General features: G+C 37.0%; 1 protein-coding gene across 1 annotated transcript in view; it reads left to right on the top strand.

Annotated features, from left to right (window-relative positions):
- LOC133631204 (dipeptidyl aminopeptidase-like protein 6) overlaps positions 1-22,359 on the top strand; it is a 48,095-nt gene that overhangs the window by 5,352 nt on the left and 20,384 nt on the right. Inside the window, exons 4-8 of the mRNA XM_062023364.1 lie at positions 5,655-5,749; positions 5,819-5,893; positions 5,967-6,019; positions 13,626-13,710; positions 17,944-18,064. Coding sequence (XP_061879348.1) covers positions 5,655-5,749; positions 5,819-5,893; positions 5,967-6,019; positions 13,626-13,710; positions 17,944-18,064 — 429 coding nt within the window. The remainder of the gene's footprint in view (positions 1-5,654; positions 5,750-5,818; positions 5,894-5,966; positions 6,020-13,625; positions 13,711-17,943; positions 18,065-22,359) is intronic.

Raw genomic sequence — 22,359 nt, 5'->3', positions numbered from 1 at the left:
AATTTGATCACAGAACACTTTTCCACTTTGCATCAGTCCATCTTAGATGAGCTCAGGCCCAGCGAAGCCAGCGGCGTTTCTGGGTGTTGTTGATAAATGGCTTTCGCTTTGCATTGTAAAGTTTTAACTTGCACTTACAGATGTAGCGACAAACTGTAGTTACTGACAGTGGTTTTCTGAAGTGTTCCTGAGCCCATGTGGTGATATCCTTTACACACTGATGTCGCTTTTTGATGCAGTACCGCCTGAGGGATCGGAGGTCACGGGATTTGCAAATCATTGTATTCTGTTTTTATCAATGATTTACACAACGTGCCAACTTCACTGGTTTTGGGTTTTGTACAACTTCTGTTGTAATGACACACACATGCGTTTAGGACAATTATGCAAATTAGACGATGGCGTCATTAACTCCACCCCTTGCTCCTGTGACACCAGCGTCCTCACACATGTCCTGCCGAGTTTAATTCTTCCACACATTAGTGACTTATCAAGGTGTAATAAGCTAAGCTCGCTCTTCCTTCACCACAGTGATGAAAATGTTCTTAGCACCTGACGAAATCAGCGTCCGGTCTCTTTAGTTGAATGCAATCAAGTCCCATTTGGGCCTAATGACCTTCTTAAAAGCAGCCCACGGGGACAGCCGCTTACCTCAGAAGTCCTCATCAATATTTTGTGGGTACGTCATTGATTCCCCGGTGAGCCGCCGGTTGCCTCACTAGTCTATTTGGACTCATCTCTGACTGGCGCAAAGAACAAAGCGTTTAACCTTCACAACAAAGACGGCGCTCGCCGCCGTTTTTAAAAAGTATTGAACAATGTGATGACCGTCCAACTATGTCACTAGACAACATCTGTGACTGGATCTTACTTAACGTATGCAAATCTACTTGAAGTACGGATGAAATAGGGAGTTTGCAGGTGGAACAATCAATCAATCAATCAATCAATGTTTATTTATATAGCCCTAAATCACAAGTGTCTCAAAGGGCTGCACAAGCCACAACGACATCCTCGGTACAGAGCCCACATACAGGCAAGGAAAAACTCACCCCAGTGGGACGTCGGTGAATGACTATGAGAAACCTTGGAGAGGACCGCATATGTGGGTAACCCCCCCCCCCCCCCCCCCCCCCCCCTCTAGGGGAGACCGAAAGCAATGGATGTCGAGTGGGTCGAACAATCAGTGCTACTCTGTCTCGCTTCCTGCACACATGATTTGATGTGTAGATGATTTATTACTTTAAAAGCACCAAGTTGTGCATTATGATAATATGATCGAGCGGCATCAAATCCTCATGACATTTATTTGTATTTACATTTTCTTATGAATCGTTTAAATTTACATTTATGGGCCGATTAGAATACCGTATTTTCCGGACTATAGGACGCACCGGATTATAAGGCGCACTGCCGATGAGCGGGTCTATTTTCATACAAAAGGTGCACCAGATTATAAGGCGCATTAAAGGAGTCATATTATGATTTTTTTTTTCTAAATTTAAAACACTTCCATGTGGTCTACATAACATGTGATGGTGGTTCTTTGGTCAAAATGTTGCATAGATTATGTTTTACAGATCGTCTTCAAGTCGCTTTCTGACAGCCGCTTCATGATGCACAGTTTTGTGGGCGGTCTTATTTACGTGGCTCACCTTCGACAGCGTCTTCTCCCCGTCATCTTTGTTGTAGCGGTGTAGCGTGCAAAGGACGGGAGTGGAAGAAGTGTCAAAAGATGGAGCTAACTGTTTTAATGACATTCAGACTTTACTTCAATCGATAACGGAGCAGCATCTCCTCATCCGTGGCTCACTAGTGCAACAACAAGGCCGGAAATGTGTCCCGTGAAAAAACATCCGACCGGAACTCTCTAATAACTAAAGTTCCTTGGGTGAATAATTAGCTCACTACACCGGTATGTTTTAGCGCTTTCATGGCGACTTTACTGATAATGTCTTACCTTATGCACACACCGTAATAATACTCGTATGTTGAAGCACAGTACAATCCATCAGGCGATGCGGCTTCATAGCTTAGCAATGTCATACTTAAAATATTTTAAAAGATTTTTGAGCGCCGTGTGTAATGTTCTATATTTTCAATGGAACATATAACATTTTGGTGTTGTTTACTTGAGTCATATTGCAGTCTACACATGTCTCTTATGTGTGACTGCCATCATATTGCAGTCTACACGTATCTCTTATGTGTGACTGCCATCTACTGGTCACACTTATCATTTCACCATGTACCAAATAAAATAGCTTTGAGGTCGGTAAGCACAACCAAAATTATTCCGTACATTAGGCACACCGGGATATAAGGTGCACTGTCGAGTTTTGAGAAAATGAAAGGATTTTAAGTGTGCCTTTTAGTCCGAGAAATACGGTAACTAGTTAACTCATAAAATGAATCACAAAAAATGATCGCATCAATGATGTACATACACAGATTAATCACAGTTTATTTTGAGCGCACATCCTTTCCCTTAAAAGTGGATGGTTAACTACTTTAGATAAAACTATTACCAAGTTAATAAAAGACGAGCATTCAAGTAAAACATTTTTTAAAAATGCCTTTAAGACATTGTGATAATAAAATTGCATTTGTGTTCAAATATTGATGTCTGTTTTAAGTTCATTTAAATTATGCAAGCGAATAATAACCTGTGATTAATCATGATTAATCCACATACAAAAGTGTTAATTTCAGTTTCAGTTTATCTTGAACATGCATACGATACAATGTAATACATCACATATTTCCAGTTGTTTCTTTACAGCACGTCCGAAACGGAGTAGGAAGAAGCAGAGTTTATCTAATCCTACCCTTTTTCATATCATAGCAATTTTATCCCATTTTCTTGTTCTCTGGTTGTAACAGAACAATGAATACATCAATAATAAATAAGTAATATACCATAAGTAAGTAAACGAATATTAAATACATAAATAATCATTATCCCCTCCCCCCCCAAAAAAAGTTTCAAGATGTTCATCATAATTGTTCTTCTTCGTACTTTGTGAACACTTGTAGTTTGAACAGTCTCTTAAACTGAATCACATTGGTGCTTACTTTGATTTCTTTGCTTAATCCATTCCATAATTTAATTCCATAAACGGATATGATATAGGTCTTAAGTGTTGTACGTGCATACAAAATTGTGATTAATCTAAACAATTTAATCATTTGACTGCACTATTACATTTGAAATAGATTATACTTATTCAATGGCATTTAAAATTATTCAACCTGAATTATAAATTATATCATTTAAAAACTATTTTTAAACTGTATCAACCTGCCTTCCGCCCGAATGCAGCTGAGATAGGCTCAAGCACCCGCGCGACCCGAACGGGACAAGCGGTAGAAAATGGATGGATGGATAAATCTACATTTGTTCGCAGTAAAGCATCAGAAAATATTTTTTCTATGTATTTCCATTTATTAAAAGTATAAAAGTAAATATGATTTACAATCAGGTGGTTAATTAATGTGTGCGAGTGTGACCGTGATTATAAATTTTAATCAATGATTTTTCTCAATTTTTTAAATAAGTTTAGGCTTAGGTTATATTAATACAAGCTCAAATATTTTCATAAATTGTTGTTTAGTCGAAAAAATATTGCAGAATAAACATTTAAATAATATTTTTTTACGTGATGTCAACTGAGAAAAAACATATACTGTTTTGCAAGGAACAACTGGTATAAAAATGCAATTAACAATGAATTAAAAATTATAAGGGATTATTTTTTAAATTCATTTATAATAAAAAAAAAAAGTTTTACTGTGATTGTATTTATAATAAATCACCTCAATATAATTCCACTGTTTCTAAAGTCAATGAAATAATACTTAATAAAGATAATCGTTCTATGTATAGCTACAATAAATAAAGATCAGTGTTCCATGCATAGCTACAATAAATAAAGATCATTGTTACATGTATAGCTATAATAAATAAAGATCATTGTTACATGTATAGTTAGAATAAATAAAGATCATTGTTACATGTATAGCTACAATAAATAAAGATCATTGTTACATGTATAGCTACAATAAATAAAGATCATTGTTACATGTATAAATAAAGATCATTGTTACATGTATAGCTACAATAAATAAAGATCATTGTTACATGTATAAATAAAGATCATTGTTACATGTATAGCTACAATAAATAAAGATCATTGTTACATGTATAGCTACAATAAATAAAGATCATTGTTACATGTATAGCTACAATAAATAAAGATCATTGTTACATGTATAGCTACAATAAATAAATATCATTGTTACATGTATAGCTACAATAAATAAAGATTATTGTTACATGTATAGCTAGAATAAATAAAGATCATTGTTACATGTATAGCTACAAGGATAAATGAAAGAATAAAATGTGTCACATGTGGTGTTTAAATAATTTCTTACTCGGTATCGCACATCAAAATAGGCCAACATTTACAGAATTGGGAGAAAAATGGCATCCAACTTTAAATTTGTAGGCAGTTTTTTTACTGTAATAATTTTTAAGCATCAAATTTTCTCAAATAACGGCCTTCAGTCTAATATAGGGATGTCTCATTGAGGGCCACATGGCACATGGCCATCAGAGGGCCGCTTGTAACAGTAATGTATGAATTTGCCTGTGGATTTCATTATTAATTATATAAATTGTTTTAAATAGACTGTCGATTTTACAGTAAAAACTTTACATTTACATAATTTCACTGTAAAATAGTGTTTTTATTTATTTATTTTTACAACATTTTACAGTAAATGGAAAAACACTGACTGTTTTTTTTGGGGGGGGGGGGGTTTACAGAAAAAGCTTAATTGCCTGAATTTTTGTGTTAAATTTACATTGTTTTTTACAACATTGTATTGTTAATGGAAAAACAGTACAAGTTCTTTTTTTTATTCTGGCAACTTAACTGCAAGTTTTTTTTACCGTAAAAACAAATGTACCGTCTTTCCATTAACAGTAATATACCGTTAAAAACAACAAGCGTAGATTTTACAGTAAAAACTGGCAGCTCAGTCAACAGAATTTTAACGCAAAAACTGTTGTAGTTATTTTCAATATACAGTAATATGCTGTAAAGAACATTGTAAAATGTATTGTCATTTTCATTAATTTGATGGGTAGTTTGTTGTAAAGTTAAGTATTTTTATTTAGACAAAAACATGTTTGGAAAGTATGATATTTGTTGCATTAATGGATACTATTGAAATTTAAAATGTATGCAATTTCAAGCACTGCATATATTTTGTCTGTCAAAGTGAAAAAAATCCATTATATTTAGAGAGAAAATATTACGTACTTTTTTGACACATATCATTTCCAGGTGTTTGCGGGCCAGATAAAATTATGTCACGGGCCAGATCTGGCCCCCGGCCTTGAGTTTGACACCTGTGGTCTAATAGAAGCAGTGCAGCAATTAAGTGCCAAACCTCAAAATGTACCTAAAATACATCTGTGCCAAACAAGACCTCCTCACCTCTGATATTACACTTTATTCACAACTTTTGTGATTAATGCTGCATTAAAGTCAAGTGTTTTTGATCTGTGAGAATTTAGTAGACCTGGAGTGGAATACAAAGTGGATTTAGAAAATACAAAGTTGTTTTTTTCTTCCTCCATGCAGGTAAAGAGCTGCTGTATCGTACGAGGGAGGGCGATGTTGTCAGGATTAATGTGGACACAAACGAGACCACTGTTGTGGTGCCAAACCAGATGTTTGTAAGTCCACATTATAAACATCTTGTCCGTCTGGTTTCTTGTCTACAAAGTGTTTTGGTTGCCATTTAGGAACGATCCAAGGCCAGCAGGTACCAAGTGTCACCTGACCTGCAACATGTGCTCTTTGCCTTCGACATGAAACCGGTGAGAATATCATCAAGTCGTACCTTTATTCCTATCCTTGCCGTGACTGTGATGTTGTTGTTCATCTCTTCAGATGTACCAGCACTCCTACGTGGCCAAGTACATCATTTACAGCCTCATTACGCAGTAAGACTCTTTTTAATGGTCCTTGTGCAGACGTAAGGTCTGACAGTGTTGTCCTCTCTCTGACTTTGTCTGCCTGTAATCACACATATTTATTTATTTTACTCATCAGGACAGATGCGGCTGCTATAAAGCTCAAGAAAGAAATGCTAGTTAATAGTGAAGATCAGAGGTGCCATTTTTGGCCCACAGCTTGTTTTTTTTATTGGCCTTTCATACGTTCTGAAAATTAAAATTAAAATAATTATTAATGAGGTACACTAACGTTCAAAAGTTTGGGGTCACCCAAACAATTTTGTGGAATAGCCTTCATTTCTAAGAACAAGAATAGATTGTCGAGTTTCAGATGAAAGTTCTCTTTTTCTGGCCATTTTGAGCGTTTAATTGTCCCCACAAATGTGATGCTCCAGAAACTCAATCTGCTCAAAGGAAGGTCAGTTTTGTAGCTTCTGTAACGAGCTAAACTGTTTTCAGATGTGTGAACATGATTGCACAAGGGTTTTCTAATCATTAATTAGCCTTCTGAGCCAATGAGCAAACACATTGTGCCATTAGAACACTGGAGTGATAGTTGCTGGAAATGGGCCTCTATACACCTATGTAGATATTGCACCAAAAACCAGACATTTGCAGCTACAATAGTCATTTACCACATTAGCAATGTATAGAGTGTATTTCTTTAAAGTTAAGACTAGTTTAAAGTTATCTTCATTGAAAAGTACAGTGCTTTTCCTTCAAAAATAAGGACATTTCAATGTGACCCCAAACTTTTGAACGGTAGTGTATATCAGGTATATACCCAGTGTTGGGTTAGTTACTGAAAACCAGTAACTAGTTACAGTTACTAGTTACTTTATTTCAAAAGTAACTCAGTTACTTACACCAAAAAGTAATGCGTTACTGTGAAAAGTAATTATTTAGTTACTTCTGTTTTTCTTCTTTTTTTTTAAGCTCCCATTAATGCCCTTTCAGCCTTCATTTCAGTACTGTTATTGCACTGGAGAATAATACAATGTGTTGATCAACTTGACATGCATTTGCATCACTGAACTCTGCTAAGCAATGTGCTCTACATACAACACACAAAGACAAACATATGTTTCAAAGGGCCAATTTATTTCAGGCCAGAACAAATTGGCAAAACTATTTCAGTGCCCCTCCCGAAAATCGTCACGTCCGCTTTTCATCCAGTCCAACGAGTGCTGGCCCGAGTCACATAATATGTGCGGCTTCTGCACGCACACACAAGTGAATGCAAGGCATACTTGATCAACAGCGATACAGGTCACACTGAGGGTGACCGTATAAACAACTTTAACACTGTTAGAAATATACGCCACACTGTGAACCCACACCAAACAAGAATGACAAACACATTTCGGGACAACATCCGCACCGTAACACAACATAAACACATCAGAACAAATACCCAGAATCCTTTGCAGTACTAACTCTTCCGGGACGCTACATGGTGTGTGTGTGGGGGGGGGTGCTGCAAAGGATTTTGGGTATTTGTTCTGTTGTGTTTATGTTGTGTTACGGTGCGGATGTTCTCCCGAAATGCGTTTGTCATTCTTGTTTGGTGTGGGTTCACAGTGTGGCGTATATTTGTAACAGTGTTAAAGTTGTTTATACGGTCACCCTCAGTGTAACCTGTATCACTGTTGATCAAGTATGCGTTGCATTCACGTGCGTGTGCATACAGAAGCCGCACATATCTTGTGACTGGGCCGGCACGTTGTTAGAATGGATGAAAAGCGGACGTGACGACAGCTCGTAGAGGACGTTAAAGGCAAATATAAAACATGTTTTCAGATATTTCACCTTTTTTTTGTTAAGTACATAACTCCACATGTGTTCATTCATGAAGCTGTAGTTTGAATGTAAGAATAGTTTAAATATTGAAATTGTTTAAATGTTGAAATGGTTTGAATGTTGAAGAGCTGATGCTAATGACGTAGGATGAACTCATGTGAATTATCACTGAATGGAGAACTGGGGGTGGGATTAAATAAATTATCTTCTTCCCACTCCCTTTCAGGCAAAACTGGACAATCATGCATTACATACTATACATTACCTTTTGCACTATATTAATTTATATTATGTGTTGTCAACTTTGTACTTTTTTGTGTCATTGCCTGAAATAAATAAATAAATGGGAAAAAAAAATTGTTTAAATGTTGAAATGGTTTGAATGTTGAAGAGCTGACGCTTAACTGAAATACAAGTGGAATGTAGAAATTGTTTGAAAGTTGAAATACATTAAAATGGTTTGAGAGGTGAAGAGCAGAATCTGTACTGAAATGTAGCATGAACCTTGAAATGCTAAATGTTGATATAGTTATAAGAGTTAGCATACTTCAAGAGGTTGCAAAGTAACAGAATCCAATCATTTTAGCTGTAAATGTATAACATTAGCTAAAATTCTGGCATAAAAACTCAGCGTGCTAACAGTGGAACAGCTAGCATACTTGTAACATGGCGCCAAGTAAAAAAATCCATGATCATTAGGTTTACAATGTACAAAATTAGCTAAAATTAGGGATGTCCGATAATGGCCTTTTGCCGAGATCCGATATTCCGATATTGTCCAACTCTTTAATTACCGATACCGATATCAACCGATACCGATACCGATATATACAGTCCTGGAATTAACACATTATTATGCCTAATTTGGACAACCAGGTATAGTGAAGATAAGGTCCTTTTTTTTAAAATTAATAAAATAAAATAAGATAAATAAATTAAAAACATTTTCTTGAATAAAAAAGAAAGAAAAACAATATAAAAACAGTTACATAGAAACTAGTAATTAATGAAAATTTGTAAAATTAACTGTTAAAGGTTAGTACTATTAATGGACCAGCAGCACGCACAATCATGTGTGCTTACGGACTGTATCCCTTGCAGACTGTATTGATCTATATTGATATATAATGTAGGAACCAGAATATTAATAACAGAAAGAAACAACCCTTTTGTGTGAATGAGTGTGAATGAGTGTAAATGGGAGAGGGAGGTTTTTTGGGTTGGTGCACTAATTGTAAGTGTATCTGGTGATTTTTATGTTGATTTAATTAAAAAAATAATAATAATAATAATTTTTAAACGATACCGATAATAAAAAAAACGATACCGATATTTTCCGATATTACATTTTAAAGCATTTATCGGCCGATAATATCGGCAGGCCGATATTATCGGACATCTCTAGCTACAAGGATAAATACAAGAATAAAATGTGTCCTATGTAGTGTTTAAATAATTTCTTACTCTGTATCGCAAGAAACAAAATACTTGTTTATTAGGTTAAAAAATACGAAACTAGATCAAATGCTAGCATAAAATGTTAGCATGCTAACATTGGCATGGTAACTGGGGAACAGTTAGCATAAATATAAGATAGCACCAAGTCACAGAATCCATGATTATTAGGTTTAAAACGTAGAAAATTAGCTAAAATTCTAGCTGCTAATATTAGTGCGCTAACATTAGCATGCCAACAGGTGAAAGGCTAGCAAAAGAAACAACTAAATCAGAAAAAAGTGCATACAACAGGAAGACTGTTGGACCTGACTGGGTAGACAACTTTTGGTTCATGAACTTACGCGGACACCCAGCGATGCCAAAAAAAGCTAAATGAACGTTCTTCTTCCTCAAATCTGAGGAAAAATTGAAATAGAATACATTTTTATTTGATTGAATCGTGTTTTTTTTTCTGTTAAAGAAGACTAATTTCACTGTGAAACCAATCCAACAGTATTGTAGATCCTCTTGCGTCAGTGACGTTCTCCGTGTACTTGAAGCTACTATTAGCTAATGCTTCAGACCTAAGTGCCTAATATTCTTTCCTTGTCACATTCACTTTGCCTGTCATCTTATGTTCCATAGAATAGATGTAGTAGTGACACCATCATGACCTGCTAATGATGTTCACTTGCATGGCCCAGCCATAGAAACGTGTATTGTAGGACTGTGGACGTGCACATGATTATAGAGGGGTAGGGGCTCAAAGTCAGAAAAGGGCAGGAAATGTTTTTTTGGTCCTTTACACAATATGGAAATTAATGTCAAATTAAATTTGCTAGTAGGAAGCTAACTACTTAGCTGTGTGTCCTTTGTTGGTAAAAGTGATTGCCATTTCTTTTGTGTCAACAAATTATGGTCATAATGAGTTCATTCACATTATCATAGGCTTGGAAGACATGAAAAGCAACAAAACACTGGTTTATTATTAGGCTATTTTTTGTTAAAGATAAGCACTTTAATATTGAACATTGAACAGTGCAACATGAACTTTGAAAAAAATACAAAAATAAAAACCGAAATGGAAAAAACTTCAATGTGAAAATCTGTCCTTCTTCCCTTAACTTGATGAAAACACCATCAAGTTGTAACTTATGGTCTATCTCACTTAATGCTCAGACTAAACAACTGAAACCCAATACAGGGCCAAAAATATGGACCAGGGGCCAGTAGAGGGCTGTATCCTTTCTTTTTTTGGCATTGGGCTGCAGGTATAATCAACATGAATCAAGTTTAAATACAGATGGCAATATTCCTAACAGATAACTTACATCTTATATCCCCAGAATGCTGAAATTATTATTATTATTATTAATAATAATAATAATAATTATTATTATTATTATCATTATCATTGTTCTTCTTCTTCTTCTTATTATTATTATTCTGTTAACCCACACAGTAATAGCAAAGTCACAATAACCTTATATCGGTTTTTATGGATCTAACTAAAGCATTTGACACAATTAATCACAATATTTTAATCAAAAAACTAGAACGATATGGCATCAGAGGGTTAGTCTTAAACTGGATAAGAAGTTATCTAACGAACAGGAAACAATACGTGAAGCTAGGCGAACACACGTCTACAACGCTAAATATATCCTGTGGTGTACCTCAGGGATCAATATTAGGACCTAAATTATTCAATCTCTATATAAATGACATTTGTAAAGTTACAAAAGATTTAAAGTTAGTATTATTTGCGGATGATACAACAGCGTTTTGTTCAGGAGAGAACACACAGGAGATAATACAAATAATAACAGAAGAAATGAACAAATTAAAAAGATGGTTTGACAAAAACAGACTATCGTTGAATCTTAGTAAAACTAAAATAATGCTATTTGGTAACAGTAGAAGAGAAAGTCAAACACAAATACAAATAGACGGAATAGAAATTGAAAGAGTAAACGAAACCAAATTTCTAGGTATAATGATTGATGATAAATTGAACTGGAAATCTCACGTAAAAAATATACAACATAAAGTTGCAAGAAACACGTCAATAATGAATAAAGCAAAACATGTTCTAGACCAAAAATCCCTTCATATTCTCTACTGCTCACTAGTGTTAACATATCTGAGCTACTGTGTAGAAATATGGGGAAATAATTACAAAAGTACACTTCATTCATTAACGGTGTTACAAAAAAGATCAGTTAGAATAATACATAATGTTGGATATAGAGAACATACAAACCCTTTATTTATTGAATCAAAAATACTGAAATTCCACGACATAGTGAATTTGCAAACAGCTAAAATTATGCACAAAGCAAACTATAACCTGCTACCCAAGAATATACAACAATTCTTCTCAAAAAAAGAGGAGAAATATAATCTTAGAGAAAAACGTAATTTAAAACATTTGTATGCACGTACAACACTTAAGACCTTCAGTATATCAGTATGTGGAATTAAATGATGGAATGGATTAAGCAAAGCAATCAAACAATGTACTAATATGATCCACTTCAAGAAACTCTTCAAACTTAAAGTGTTTACAAAGTACAAAGAAGAAGAACCATGACAAACATTCTCAATTTATTTCATCCATCCATTCATTCATTCTTAAAGTAATCTTACTTATCTCATCATATGAAATATGACTTACTTCACCAATTATTATTATTAAATTCTTACTATTATTTATTTATTTATTTTTATTGTAATTACTTATGGAGTTTATTGTGAAAAAATTGTGAACAGGAAGTGAACAAAAAGTTTTGCAACTGTTATGTAAAGAAAAGGGGTAGGATTAAATAAGCTCTGCTTCTTCCTACTCCTTTTCGAACATGTTGAAAAGAAACTGGAAATTGTGATGTATTATGTTGTATGCTTGCATGTTCGAAATAAACTCAAACTCAAAACTCAAAAACTCAAACTCAAAACTCTACTGTGAGAGAAATGTGATCCGCCGTAAACGTGCATTTTATTTTGAAAATTAACCCGGTGTTTTATTTTGTACATTACTTCCTGTCCCGCACGATCCGCTCTGCTCTGTGCGGACTTGATGTGCCGTGCTCAATTGATGCGCCGTGCTCCAACGTCCGGCAAAAACAGAAGCTGACACATTGAATAATAGAATAATACAGCGTTTTTCTGAAATATTACCCATATTAGATGCTGAATAAGTAGACGGCGACTAGACCATAACTCACAGGTTCAAGTTGCTCCACTGTCACGTCTGAGTAACCCTGGCTGCAGCCCGCAGATCGAGGAGGGGCTAAACGTTTAAAGGAAGCGGCATGCTCAAACAACCCGGTATTACAAGAAAACGTGGAGTTTTTGTACCGCTGTTTTTTTTTGTTTGTTTTTTTTTACATCCCTGACAGGAATTTATTAATGTTGTTTAAAGAAAAGAAAAAAACACACACACACACACACAGGCAGAGGGCACTTTTTAAGACGAGGCAAAAAAGGGCAGGGGCTCAGGCACCCCTAGGGCCCTATGTGTGCACGTGCCTGTTTGGGTGTCCCACGATTCGATTCAATATCGATTCTTGGGGTCACGATTCCATTCAAAATCGATTTTTTTTTCAATTCATCACATTTATCGATTCAAAAACGATTTTTTTCCCGATTCAAAAGGATTCTCTATTCATTCAATACATAGGATTTCAGCAGGATCTACCCCAGTCTGCTGACATGCAAGCAGAGTAGTAGATTTTTGTAAAAAGCTTTTATAATTGTAAAGGACAATGTTTTATCAACTGATTGCAATAATGTAAATTTGTTTTAACTATTAAATGAACCAAAAATATGACTTATTTTATCTTTGTGAAAATATTGGACACAGTGTGTTGTCAAGCTTATGAGATGCGATGCAAGTGTAAGCCACTGTGACACTATTGTTCTTTTTTTTATTTTTACAAATGTCTAATGATAATGTCAATGAGGGATTTTTAATCACTGCTATGTTGAAGTTGTAAATAATATTGATACTGTTGTTGATAATATTATTTTTGTTTCACTACTTTTGGTTTGTTCTGTGTCGTGTTTGTACGTGTCTCCTCTCAATTGCTGTTTATTGCAGTTCTGAGTGTTGCTGGGTCGGGTTTGGTTTTGGAATTGGATTGCATTGTTATGGTATTGCTGTGTATTGTTTTGTTGGATTGATTAATTTAAAAAAAATTAAAAATAAAATAAAAATAAAATTTATAAATAAATTAAAAAAAAATAGATTAAAAAAAAAAAGAGAATCGATTCTGAATCGCACAACGTGAGAATCGCGATTCGAATTCGAATCGATTTTTTCCCACACCCCTAATGTATTGTGTTAACATTCGCACAGGGAAACATGGCCGCTCAGTCCTCCCGAAGAAGTGCATGAGGCCGTCCTGCAGTTTGCTGGTTGGGGACCTAAAGGCCAGCAGCTGGTAAGGGCCCACACACACACACACGCATACACACACACACACACACACATACTGGTTATCATTTGGAATGGGGAACAAGTTTTTTGATCATCACTTGTGGGGACCATCCTTTCTACAGGTTGTGGAGGCATAAAAAAAATGAGGTAAAATGGCCACTGCCCAGTTAGCTCATACACGTCTTTAAATCTCTGGATTGATGAAGTAATGTGCTGATCATTCTTACTGGGGAAAAAGAGTTAATATGGTTCATGGGGACCAAATTTAAATATTTTGCATAATTCACACAAATTTGTACGTGACTACTGAGGACCATTTAAAAAAAAAAAAAAAAATGAAATGCAAATGTCTCACACTCAAACTAACCAGTAAACATGTTTTATGGGCCAAAGCTTAAAAATCACTTAGGCATCTTCAGAATGGATCTGACTATCATTTAAAAAGGTTTCCCTTTAGGGGACCTGTTTTTTTGTCCCCATACCTTCAGAGGTCCCCTAAAGGTGACTGTGTAAACAGAGTGATGTCCCCATTAAGTAAGCAATGCCAGAACACACACACACACACACACACACACACACACACACACACACACACACACACACACACACTGGTTATCATTTGGAATGGGGACCAAGTCTTTTGATCATCACTTGTGGGGACCACCCTTTCTACAGGTTGTGGAGGCATAAAACAAATGAGGTAAAATGGCCACTGCCCAGTTAGCTCATACACGTCTTTAAATCTCTGCATTGATGAAGTAATGTGCTGATCATTCTTACTTGGGAGTTAATATGGTTCATGGGGACCAAATTTAAATAACTTTGCATAATTCACACAAATTTGTACGTTGCTACTGAGGACCATTTAAAAAAATTTAAAAAATAGTTCAAATTAAATATGACATGATCCTCAGAATACAGCACTGCAGCTGTCCTCTTATAGGAAGTTTCACCACTTAAATGTTAAAGCAAATCCTGCATCTTCTGTGACATTACTGAAAACTGCTAATTAGCAGTAATGAAGTTGTCTGCAACTCCAACTACCATATATAGAAGGATGGAAAATTCTGAATGTGAATATTAAGGTAATAATGTTTTATAATCATGCTGTATGAGAATGTCACTTAGGCATCTTCAGAATGGATCTGACTATCATTTAAAAAGGTTTCCCTTTAGGGCAGTGGTCCCCAACCTTTTTGTAGCTGGGGACCAGTCAACGCTTTTTTTTTTCTTTTCTTTTTTTTTTTTTTCTTTCCATAAAGAAATACAATCATGTGTGCTTACGGACTGTATCCCTGCAGACTGTATTGATCTATATTGATATATAATGTATATATTGTGTTTTTTATGTTGATTTAATTAAATAAATAAATACATTTTTAAAAAAAAAAAAAATATATATATATATATATATATATATATATATATATATGTATATATATATATATATATATATATTTTTTTTTTTTTTTTTTTTTTTTTTTTTTAAATTAAAATATAAAATAAAATAAATTAAATTTAAAAAAAAATAAAAAATAAAATATATATATATATATTTTTTTTTATTTTATGTTTTTTTTTATTTTATTTTTTTTTTAATTTCTTGCGCGGCCCGGTACCAATCGGCGGCCCGGTGGTTGGGGACCACTGCTTTAGGGGACCTGTTTTTTTGTCCCCATACCGTCAGAGGTCCCCTAAAGGTGACTGTGTAAACAGAGCGATGTCCCCATTAAGTAAGCATTGCCAGAACACACACACACACACACACACACACACACACACACACACACACACACACACACACACACACACCAGTAAAGACACTAGTGGGTAGAAAAGGTTGCTTTCCTCCAATTGGACTGAGGGGGTCGCACATGAGCTGGTGGCAGACGCAATGATTTGGACTAGTGCCGCTGGAACCAAAACACCTGGCAGTGACTGAAGTGTGTGTGTAAGTAAATGTCACTGCATGTGTGTGTGTGTGTGTCCACCAGTGTGAACACAGATTGTTGAGCTTGGTCCAATTGGACAAACAGAGTCAATGTCTTCAATTACTTGTTTTGTTTGCATGCATAGTTGTGCATGTCCATGCAGTTTTTCCCATCTGTTGCTTCAACAGGACCTTTCTCCAAAGCAGGGGTCGCCAACCCGTCAAACCTTTGGGACCCTACCGGTTGAATGCAAAAACATTAGGGAACATAATTAATCAATATGACATCAGTGACACCCCCACCTGTAGAGTGACCAACAGACACACCAACAGTTACACATTTTTACTTCTGAACACGCCTCTGCCTCTCTCTCCTCAGCCTCACATTCGCCGCTCTCGACACCGCGGCCACACCCCCGCACATTCCGCAAACACGCTTTGCATGCCGTGCGCAAAAATAATCGAGCTGCGACATATTTGACATTTCCGAGCATCCAACAGCAAACAACTCTTCTCTCATCCCTCGCCTGCGAAGCGAAGCTAACAAGCCAAACACTAAAGTCTGTGAACATTGCTCCAAAGTATTTTGAGTTGATTTATTTGGAATACAAAAGTAAACATTGACATGTGCAAAGGCAGTAATATATGATAAAACAAGGCAGTAGCTGAAGAAGGACTTCCCCGTTCATCCCCTCTTAATCAAACACGAAAAACCTGCCTGGTTAGCAGCTGATTTTACTACTTTGGGTGCTGACGTAAGACAACCATGTGACCACAGTATACAGGTATATATACTACAGTACTAAGACTATAGTGGTCATAAACAGTTAAGTTCTGTGGCCCGTGGCTCGTTTGTCATTGTCCATAGGCAAACTACAAAAAAATTAAAAAAACACTAGCAAAAATTGGGAAAACAGCAAGAAGCACAATGAGAAAAAAACAAAATGCTGACATCATCAAATAAAACACAAAGAAAAAAAATTAAGAATAAAAAAAAATATATATAGAAATATAGATATAAAGGATAGTTGACGCAGGGGTAGATCCTGCTCTGTTTTTTGGCTAAGACCAGGGATCTTGGGCTCGAAAAGGTTGGTGACCACTAATCTGAAGAGTGAACTATGGTATCCATCTTTAAACAACCATGTGTACAATCTCTCCTAATTCTAATAAGATTAGTTATCTCTTAAAGTGAGGTTTTTCTGTAAAACAAATACAATGTGAGCAGTGTAAAGTTAAATCACAAGTCAGGAACAACTGGGAAAGTATTTTTTTCTTGCTCCAGGGCTCCCCCTGTAGTTAAGTGTAATTAGCTTTCAAGCCACAGTGGTAGAGCCAAATAAACAGCTAAAAGATAGCCAGAGGCTAAGCAATCCAGGTGAATTAATGTTATTTGCCCTGGACTCAGGCAGAAGGCAGGGTAAAAAAAAAATACAAGCTGGTATTTTTAGCTACAATATGCTTCAATAACAAAAACCCCACAAACTTCTGCAAAAATATTGTATATTATTAATATTTCCACTGTTAAAACTACTTCTGTCTGGAACACACATATCAAATATAAATGTATTTTAGTTTTTTTTAAACCACTTAAAGGCCAGTATGACACCACTATTTATTTTTTAATTGAACACAACAAACTGAAGTAAAAACCAACAATCACACAAGTATACAATTTCAAACATCAACAGACACACGCTTATCAAGCAATGCAGTAAACAGTCAAATGCGCTGCATGCTTTGAATGGGAAAAAGTAGCACCATCTGGTGCATGAAAAAAAAAATTAAATAGAATGCGTGTAGTCCAAATTGACATCTTGGCATACATTGCATTATAAATGGGAGAGCAAAATGGCATTTCCGGCAAATTAAGGAACACTAATTAGTCTGAAGACTAATTAGCATAAAGTCAGTCGAACGGTTTTGTCGTCCATTACTAAGCAAAAACAATAGTTTGCCATTGAATTGGTGAGAAATGGAGCAATTAATCTTGGCGCGTTCCACCAGCATGTGTGAAGTCGAGCATCAGATGTACAAAGAAATGAGGCTGCCCTCTTCGCAGAACAAGCAATTACTGGGCTGCGACAGGGCAATCAGGGACACACACCTGAAAGCTTATATTGATGTACCCAATTAAAGAAGGGTTTGACGGACCATGCAGAAAACTTCATTTGTGCGCCATTGCTTGTGTCGTTTACTCTTCATTTTCTTTCACTAAATCGCATCTCTTCTTAAATCCAGTGTCCAGAACATTAGGCACAAAAAAATGCATTTGTTATTGTTATGTATTGTTTCTTCTTTGTTTAGATCTTCATCTTTGAGAACAACATCTACTACAGAGCGACAGTAGAAAGTCGCACTATTCGCCTTGTTTCCAGCGGCAAGGAGGGCGAGGTCTTCAACGGGCTGCCTGATTGGCTGTATGAAGGTACCACTCACTGCACACACTCCATCCATCCATCCATCTTCTTCCGCTTATCCGAGGTCGGGTCGCGGGGGCAGCAGCTTAAGCAGGGAAGCCCAGATTTCCCTCTCCCCAGCCACTTCGTCCAGCTCCTCCCGGGGGATCTCGAGGCGTTCCCAGGCCAGCCGGGAGACATAGTCTTCCCAACGCGTCCTGGGTCTTCCCCGTGGCCTCCTACCGGTCGGACGTGCCCTAAACACCTCCCTAGGGAGGCGTTCGGGTGGCATCCTGACCAGATGCCCGAACCACCTCAACTGGCTCCTCTCGATGTGGAGGAGCAGCGGCTTTACTTTGAGCTCCCCCCGGATGGCAGAGCTTCTCACCCTATCTCTAAGGGAGAACCCCGCCACCCGGCGGAGGAAACTCATTTCGGCCGCTTGTACCCATGATCTAGTCCTTTCGGTCATAACCCAAAGCTCATGACCATAGGTGAGGATGGGAACGTAGATCGACCGGTAAATTGAGAGCTTTGCCTTCCGGCTCAGCTCCTTCTTCACCACAACGGATCAATACAGCGTCCGCATTACTGAAGACGCCGCACCGATCCGCCTGTCGATCTCACGATCCACTCTTCCCTCACTCGTGAACAAGACTCCGAGGTACTTGAACTCCTCAACTTGGGGCAGGGTCTCCTCCGCAACCCGGAGATGGCACTCCACCCTTTTCCGGGCGAGAACCATGGATTCGGACTTGGAGGTGCTGATTCCCATCCCAGTCGCTTCACACTCAGCTGCGAACCGATCCAGCGAGAGCTGAAGATCCTGGCCAGATGAAGCCATCAGGACCACATCATCTGCAAAAAGCAGAGACCTAATCCTGCAGCCACCAAACCAGATCCCCTCAACGCCTTGACTGCGCCTAGAAATTCTGTCCATAAAAGTTATAAACAGAATCGGTGACAAAGGGCAGCCTTGGCGGAGTCCAACTCTCACTGGAAACGTGTCCGACTTACTGCCGGCAATGCGGACCAAACTCTGGCACTGATCATACAGGGAGCGGACCGCCACAATCAGACAGTCCGATACCCCATACTCTCTGAGCACTCCCCACAGGACTTCCCGAGGGAGACGGTCGAATGCCTTCTCCAAGTCCACAAAACACATGTAGACTGGTTGGGCAAACTCCCATGCACCCTCAAGGACCCTGCCGAGAGTATAGAGCTGGTCCACAGTTCCACGACCAGGACGAAAACCACACTGTTGGTAGTGCTTTCTCCTTTGCTGTAGTAAAGGTCCGATGTAGCATCTTTCTCGGTCTCATCACAATTAAAGACTTGCTGTGGAACAAAGCCTGTTTTGCTGAGCAAATCCTTGAATTGAAGGTGCCGCAAGCTTGCTAAAATGCTAGCTCAAAAAGCTTGTCCAGCAACCTAAGGCTATACAGCAAGTCTGTGAGAGTTTGGACACATGTAAAGGGTTTGCTTTATTAGTTTTTAATGTCTTCTTTTATTTGTTGTACTATTATTGTAATTGTTTTGTATTGTATTTTTAAATCATTTAATGACATCAATATGTGAATTTTTGAAAAACATTCTTGGGGTATATTTTTGGATTACACCAGTCCATCGTGACAAACATGTAGAATGAAGCACCAAAAGGAAAAATTAATGACTGCTGTTTAACAATATTTATATTTTTCTCACCGCATCACCCTGAGAGCTGTTTCTGATATTTTGCAGCTCTCATCTGACTAAATAAGGTAATCATTGCAAACACTGCCAACAATAAGCACTATAATAAACATTTAACACAGTTCTTGCATTGGATCTCATTCATATTATGCAGACAGGTGTAATGATGTGGCCATGGTGTAAATTATCCATTCTCTTGCACATTACTGTTGTATCTCATCAGGCAATAATATCTAATGTTTATGCTAATATTCACAGTCTTTTAGCCTTGCTCAGTGGGATTTTATTGAGATGTTAAAGGGGCTTCGTGCAACTTGCTCACAGTTAAATTTTTTAAACCAGAAAAATATAACAAGAAGACCATCATCTAGCTTTTGTTACCATTAGTGGTTTAACAGAACTTAGATGAAGTGACGACTTGTCCAGGGTGTACCCTGCCTTCCGGCCGAGTGCAGCTGGGATAGGCGTATTAGTGCCCAAGACATGGGTAACTTACACATCTGTGAAGGCACCATTAATGCTGAAAGGTTTTGGAGCAACATATGTTTTCATTCAAGTACTGTCTTTTTCATGGACGCTCCTGCTTATTTCAGCAAGACAATGCCAAGCCACATTCTGCACGTGTTACAACAGCGTGGCTTCATAGTAAAAGATTGCGGGTACTAGACTGGCCTGCCTGTAGTCCAGACCTGTCTCCCATTGAAAATGTGTGGTGCATTATGAAGCCTAAAATACCATAACGGAGACTGTTGAACAACTTAAGCTGTACATCAAGCAAGAATGGGAAAGAATTCCACCTGAAAAGCTTCAAAAATTGGTCTCCTCAGTTCCCAAACGTTTACTGAGTGTTGTTAAAAGGAAAGGCCATGTAACACAGTGGTAAAAATGTCCCTGTGACAACTTTTTTGTAATGTGTTGCTGCCATTAAATTCTAAGTTAATGATTATCTGAAGAAATTAATATATTTAAGAGATGGTTTGACAAGACGGACATTGAAAGAGTAAAATAAACCATATTTTGGGTGTAATAATAGATGAGAAAGTGAACTGGAAATTTTGTCAAAAATATATAACCTAAGGTGGCAAAAAACACGTCAATAATGAATACGGCAAAATATCTTCTGGACCAAAAGTCACTTCATATTCTCTACTGCTATCTGAGAGTTAATGTGCAGAAATATGTGGAAATAACTACAAAAGTACAATTATTCACTTAGCATGATGCAAAAAGAAAGATTAGTTAGTATATTACATAATGAGTGATTACAAATACATTACAGTATTTGACATACAGTACTTCACACAGAGGTCACAATTTCTCTGTGATTGTTTGTCCAAAGCTAATGAAGATTTTGGCAAAAGGAGTGTAATAACTTATTTTTTGGTCGTTCTGTGTATATTTTTACTTGTATTGCATCGTCGAGTGCCTGCTGGTCACAAAACTACTTTCATGAAATAAAAGCATGTTTTATTGTAAGCTGGAGTATGTTTACAACTATATATAAACAGATTATTTTGTTCTATTTAGTCAGAAAAACTATCATCAAAACGACAACAATTGCATGCATCCAGGCACAGCCGCACACATCCTTGGTAGCAGTCATGGCGCCTCTCTTTTAGTTTGCCATACTCTCTTTATACACTTACAACACTTGGAAAGTTAGCACCCTTTAGGTAAAATTGCTGCAAGATGCTACTTTCCTGTAACAAATATTGATTTTAGCCACTTAGACATACCTCAACTTTTTTTCCGTGCTCTATTAATGTTTTCTTTAATTCAGCCTGGCTGGATAAGGGCTTTTACTCCATTAAAGTCAATCATTATGAGACATTTTCTGATGTGGAAAAGACATTCCAATTAAAAACATACTTCAACGTGTCTTTGTTTGCTGATGGCTTTTCTGTTTTTTTAGCTTTGTGCTGTCATTTATCATAAAGCTTGCAGCTTTCTTTCACAAGTTAATTGGGACTTCTGGTGTCAAAATGGATGTTATTAATTCAGGGTTTATTCCCAAGGCGCTTTTAATATTAATAATAATGATAATAATAACTGCCTGCAGCGAATGTGTAATGTAATTACAAAATGCCAGTTATGACGGGGAGAATGCGTGAACAGCTCAGGGTTCGGCTGCAATCGTTGTCCTTATTAATGGGATTATTTCTTTGTGGCGGCCCGCAGAAAGACGTAATCCATTTCATTACCATGCAAAGATTTGTTTTGTTGCATTCTGCCGGCTATCACCCGAAAACACAAATCAGGCGGCACATTGTTGAGAGCGAAGGCGAACATGCATTGTGCCTCTGTGACCTTCTAAGGCAAGATGTTTAGAATTAAATTTTATTTACGCACACTTTATTTTCAATGGCACATTCAGATGTCATGAGATGAGAGAGAAGGACATGATGCTCTGGGCCTCAAAGAGGACATCAAATAGATGGATGCACTGCAACTTGGCCCCAAATAAGTAGTTTTTTCATATTAATTTAATGTAGCAAAATACAATACACATGCCATGTACTCCCCCCCCCCCCCCCCCCTTTTAGAGTGTCCGCCCTGAGATGGGTAGGTTGTGAGTTCAAACCCCGGCCGAGTCATACCAAAGACTATAAAAATGGGACCCATTACCTCC

The sequence above is a fragment of the Entelurus aequoreus genome, linkage group LG16 (genome assembly GCF_033978785.1).
Source record: "Entelurus aequoreus isolate RoL-2023_Sb linkage group LG16, RoL_Eaeq_v1.1, whole genome shotgun sequence".
Lineage (NCBI taxonomy): Eukaryota > Metazoa > Chordata > Actinopteri > Syngnathiformes > Syngnathidae > Entelurus > Entelurus aequoreus.
The sequence above is the reverse complement of the archived record's forward strand: the minus strand, read 5'-3'. Positions and strand labels throughout refer to the sequence as shown.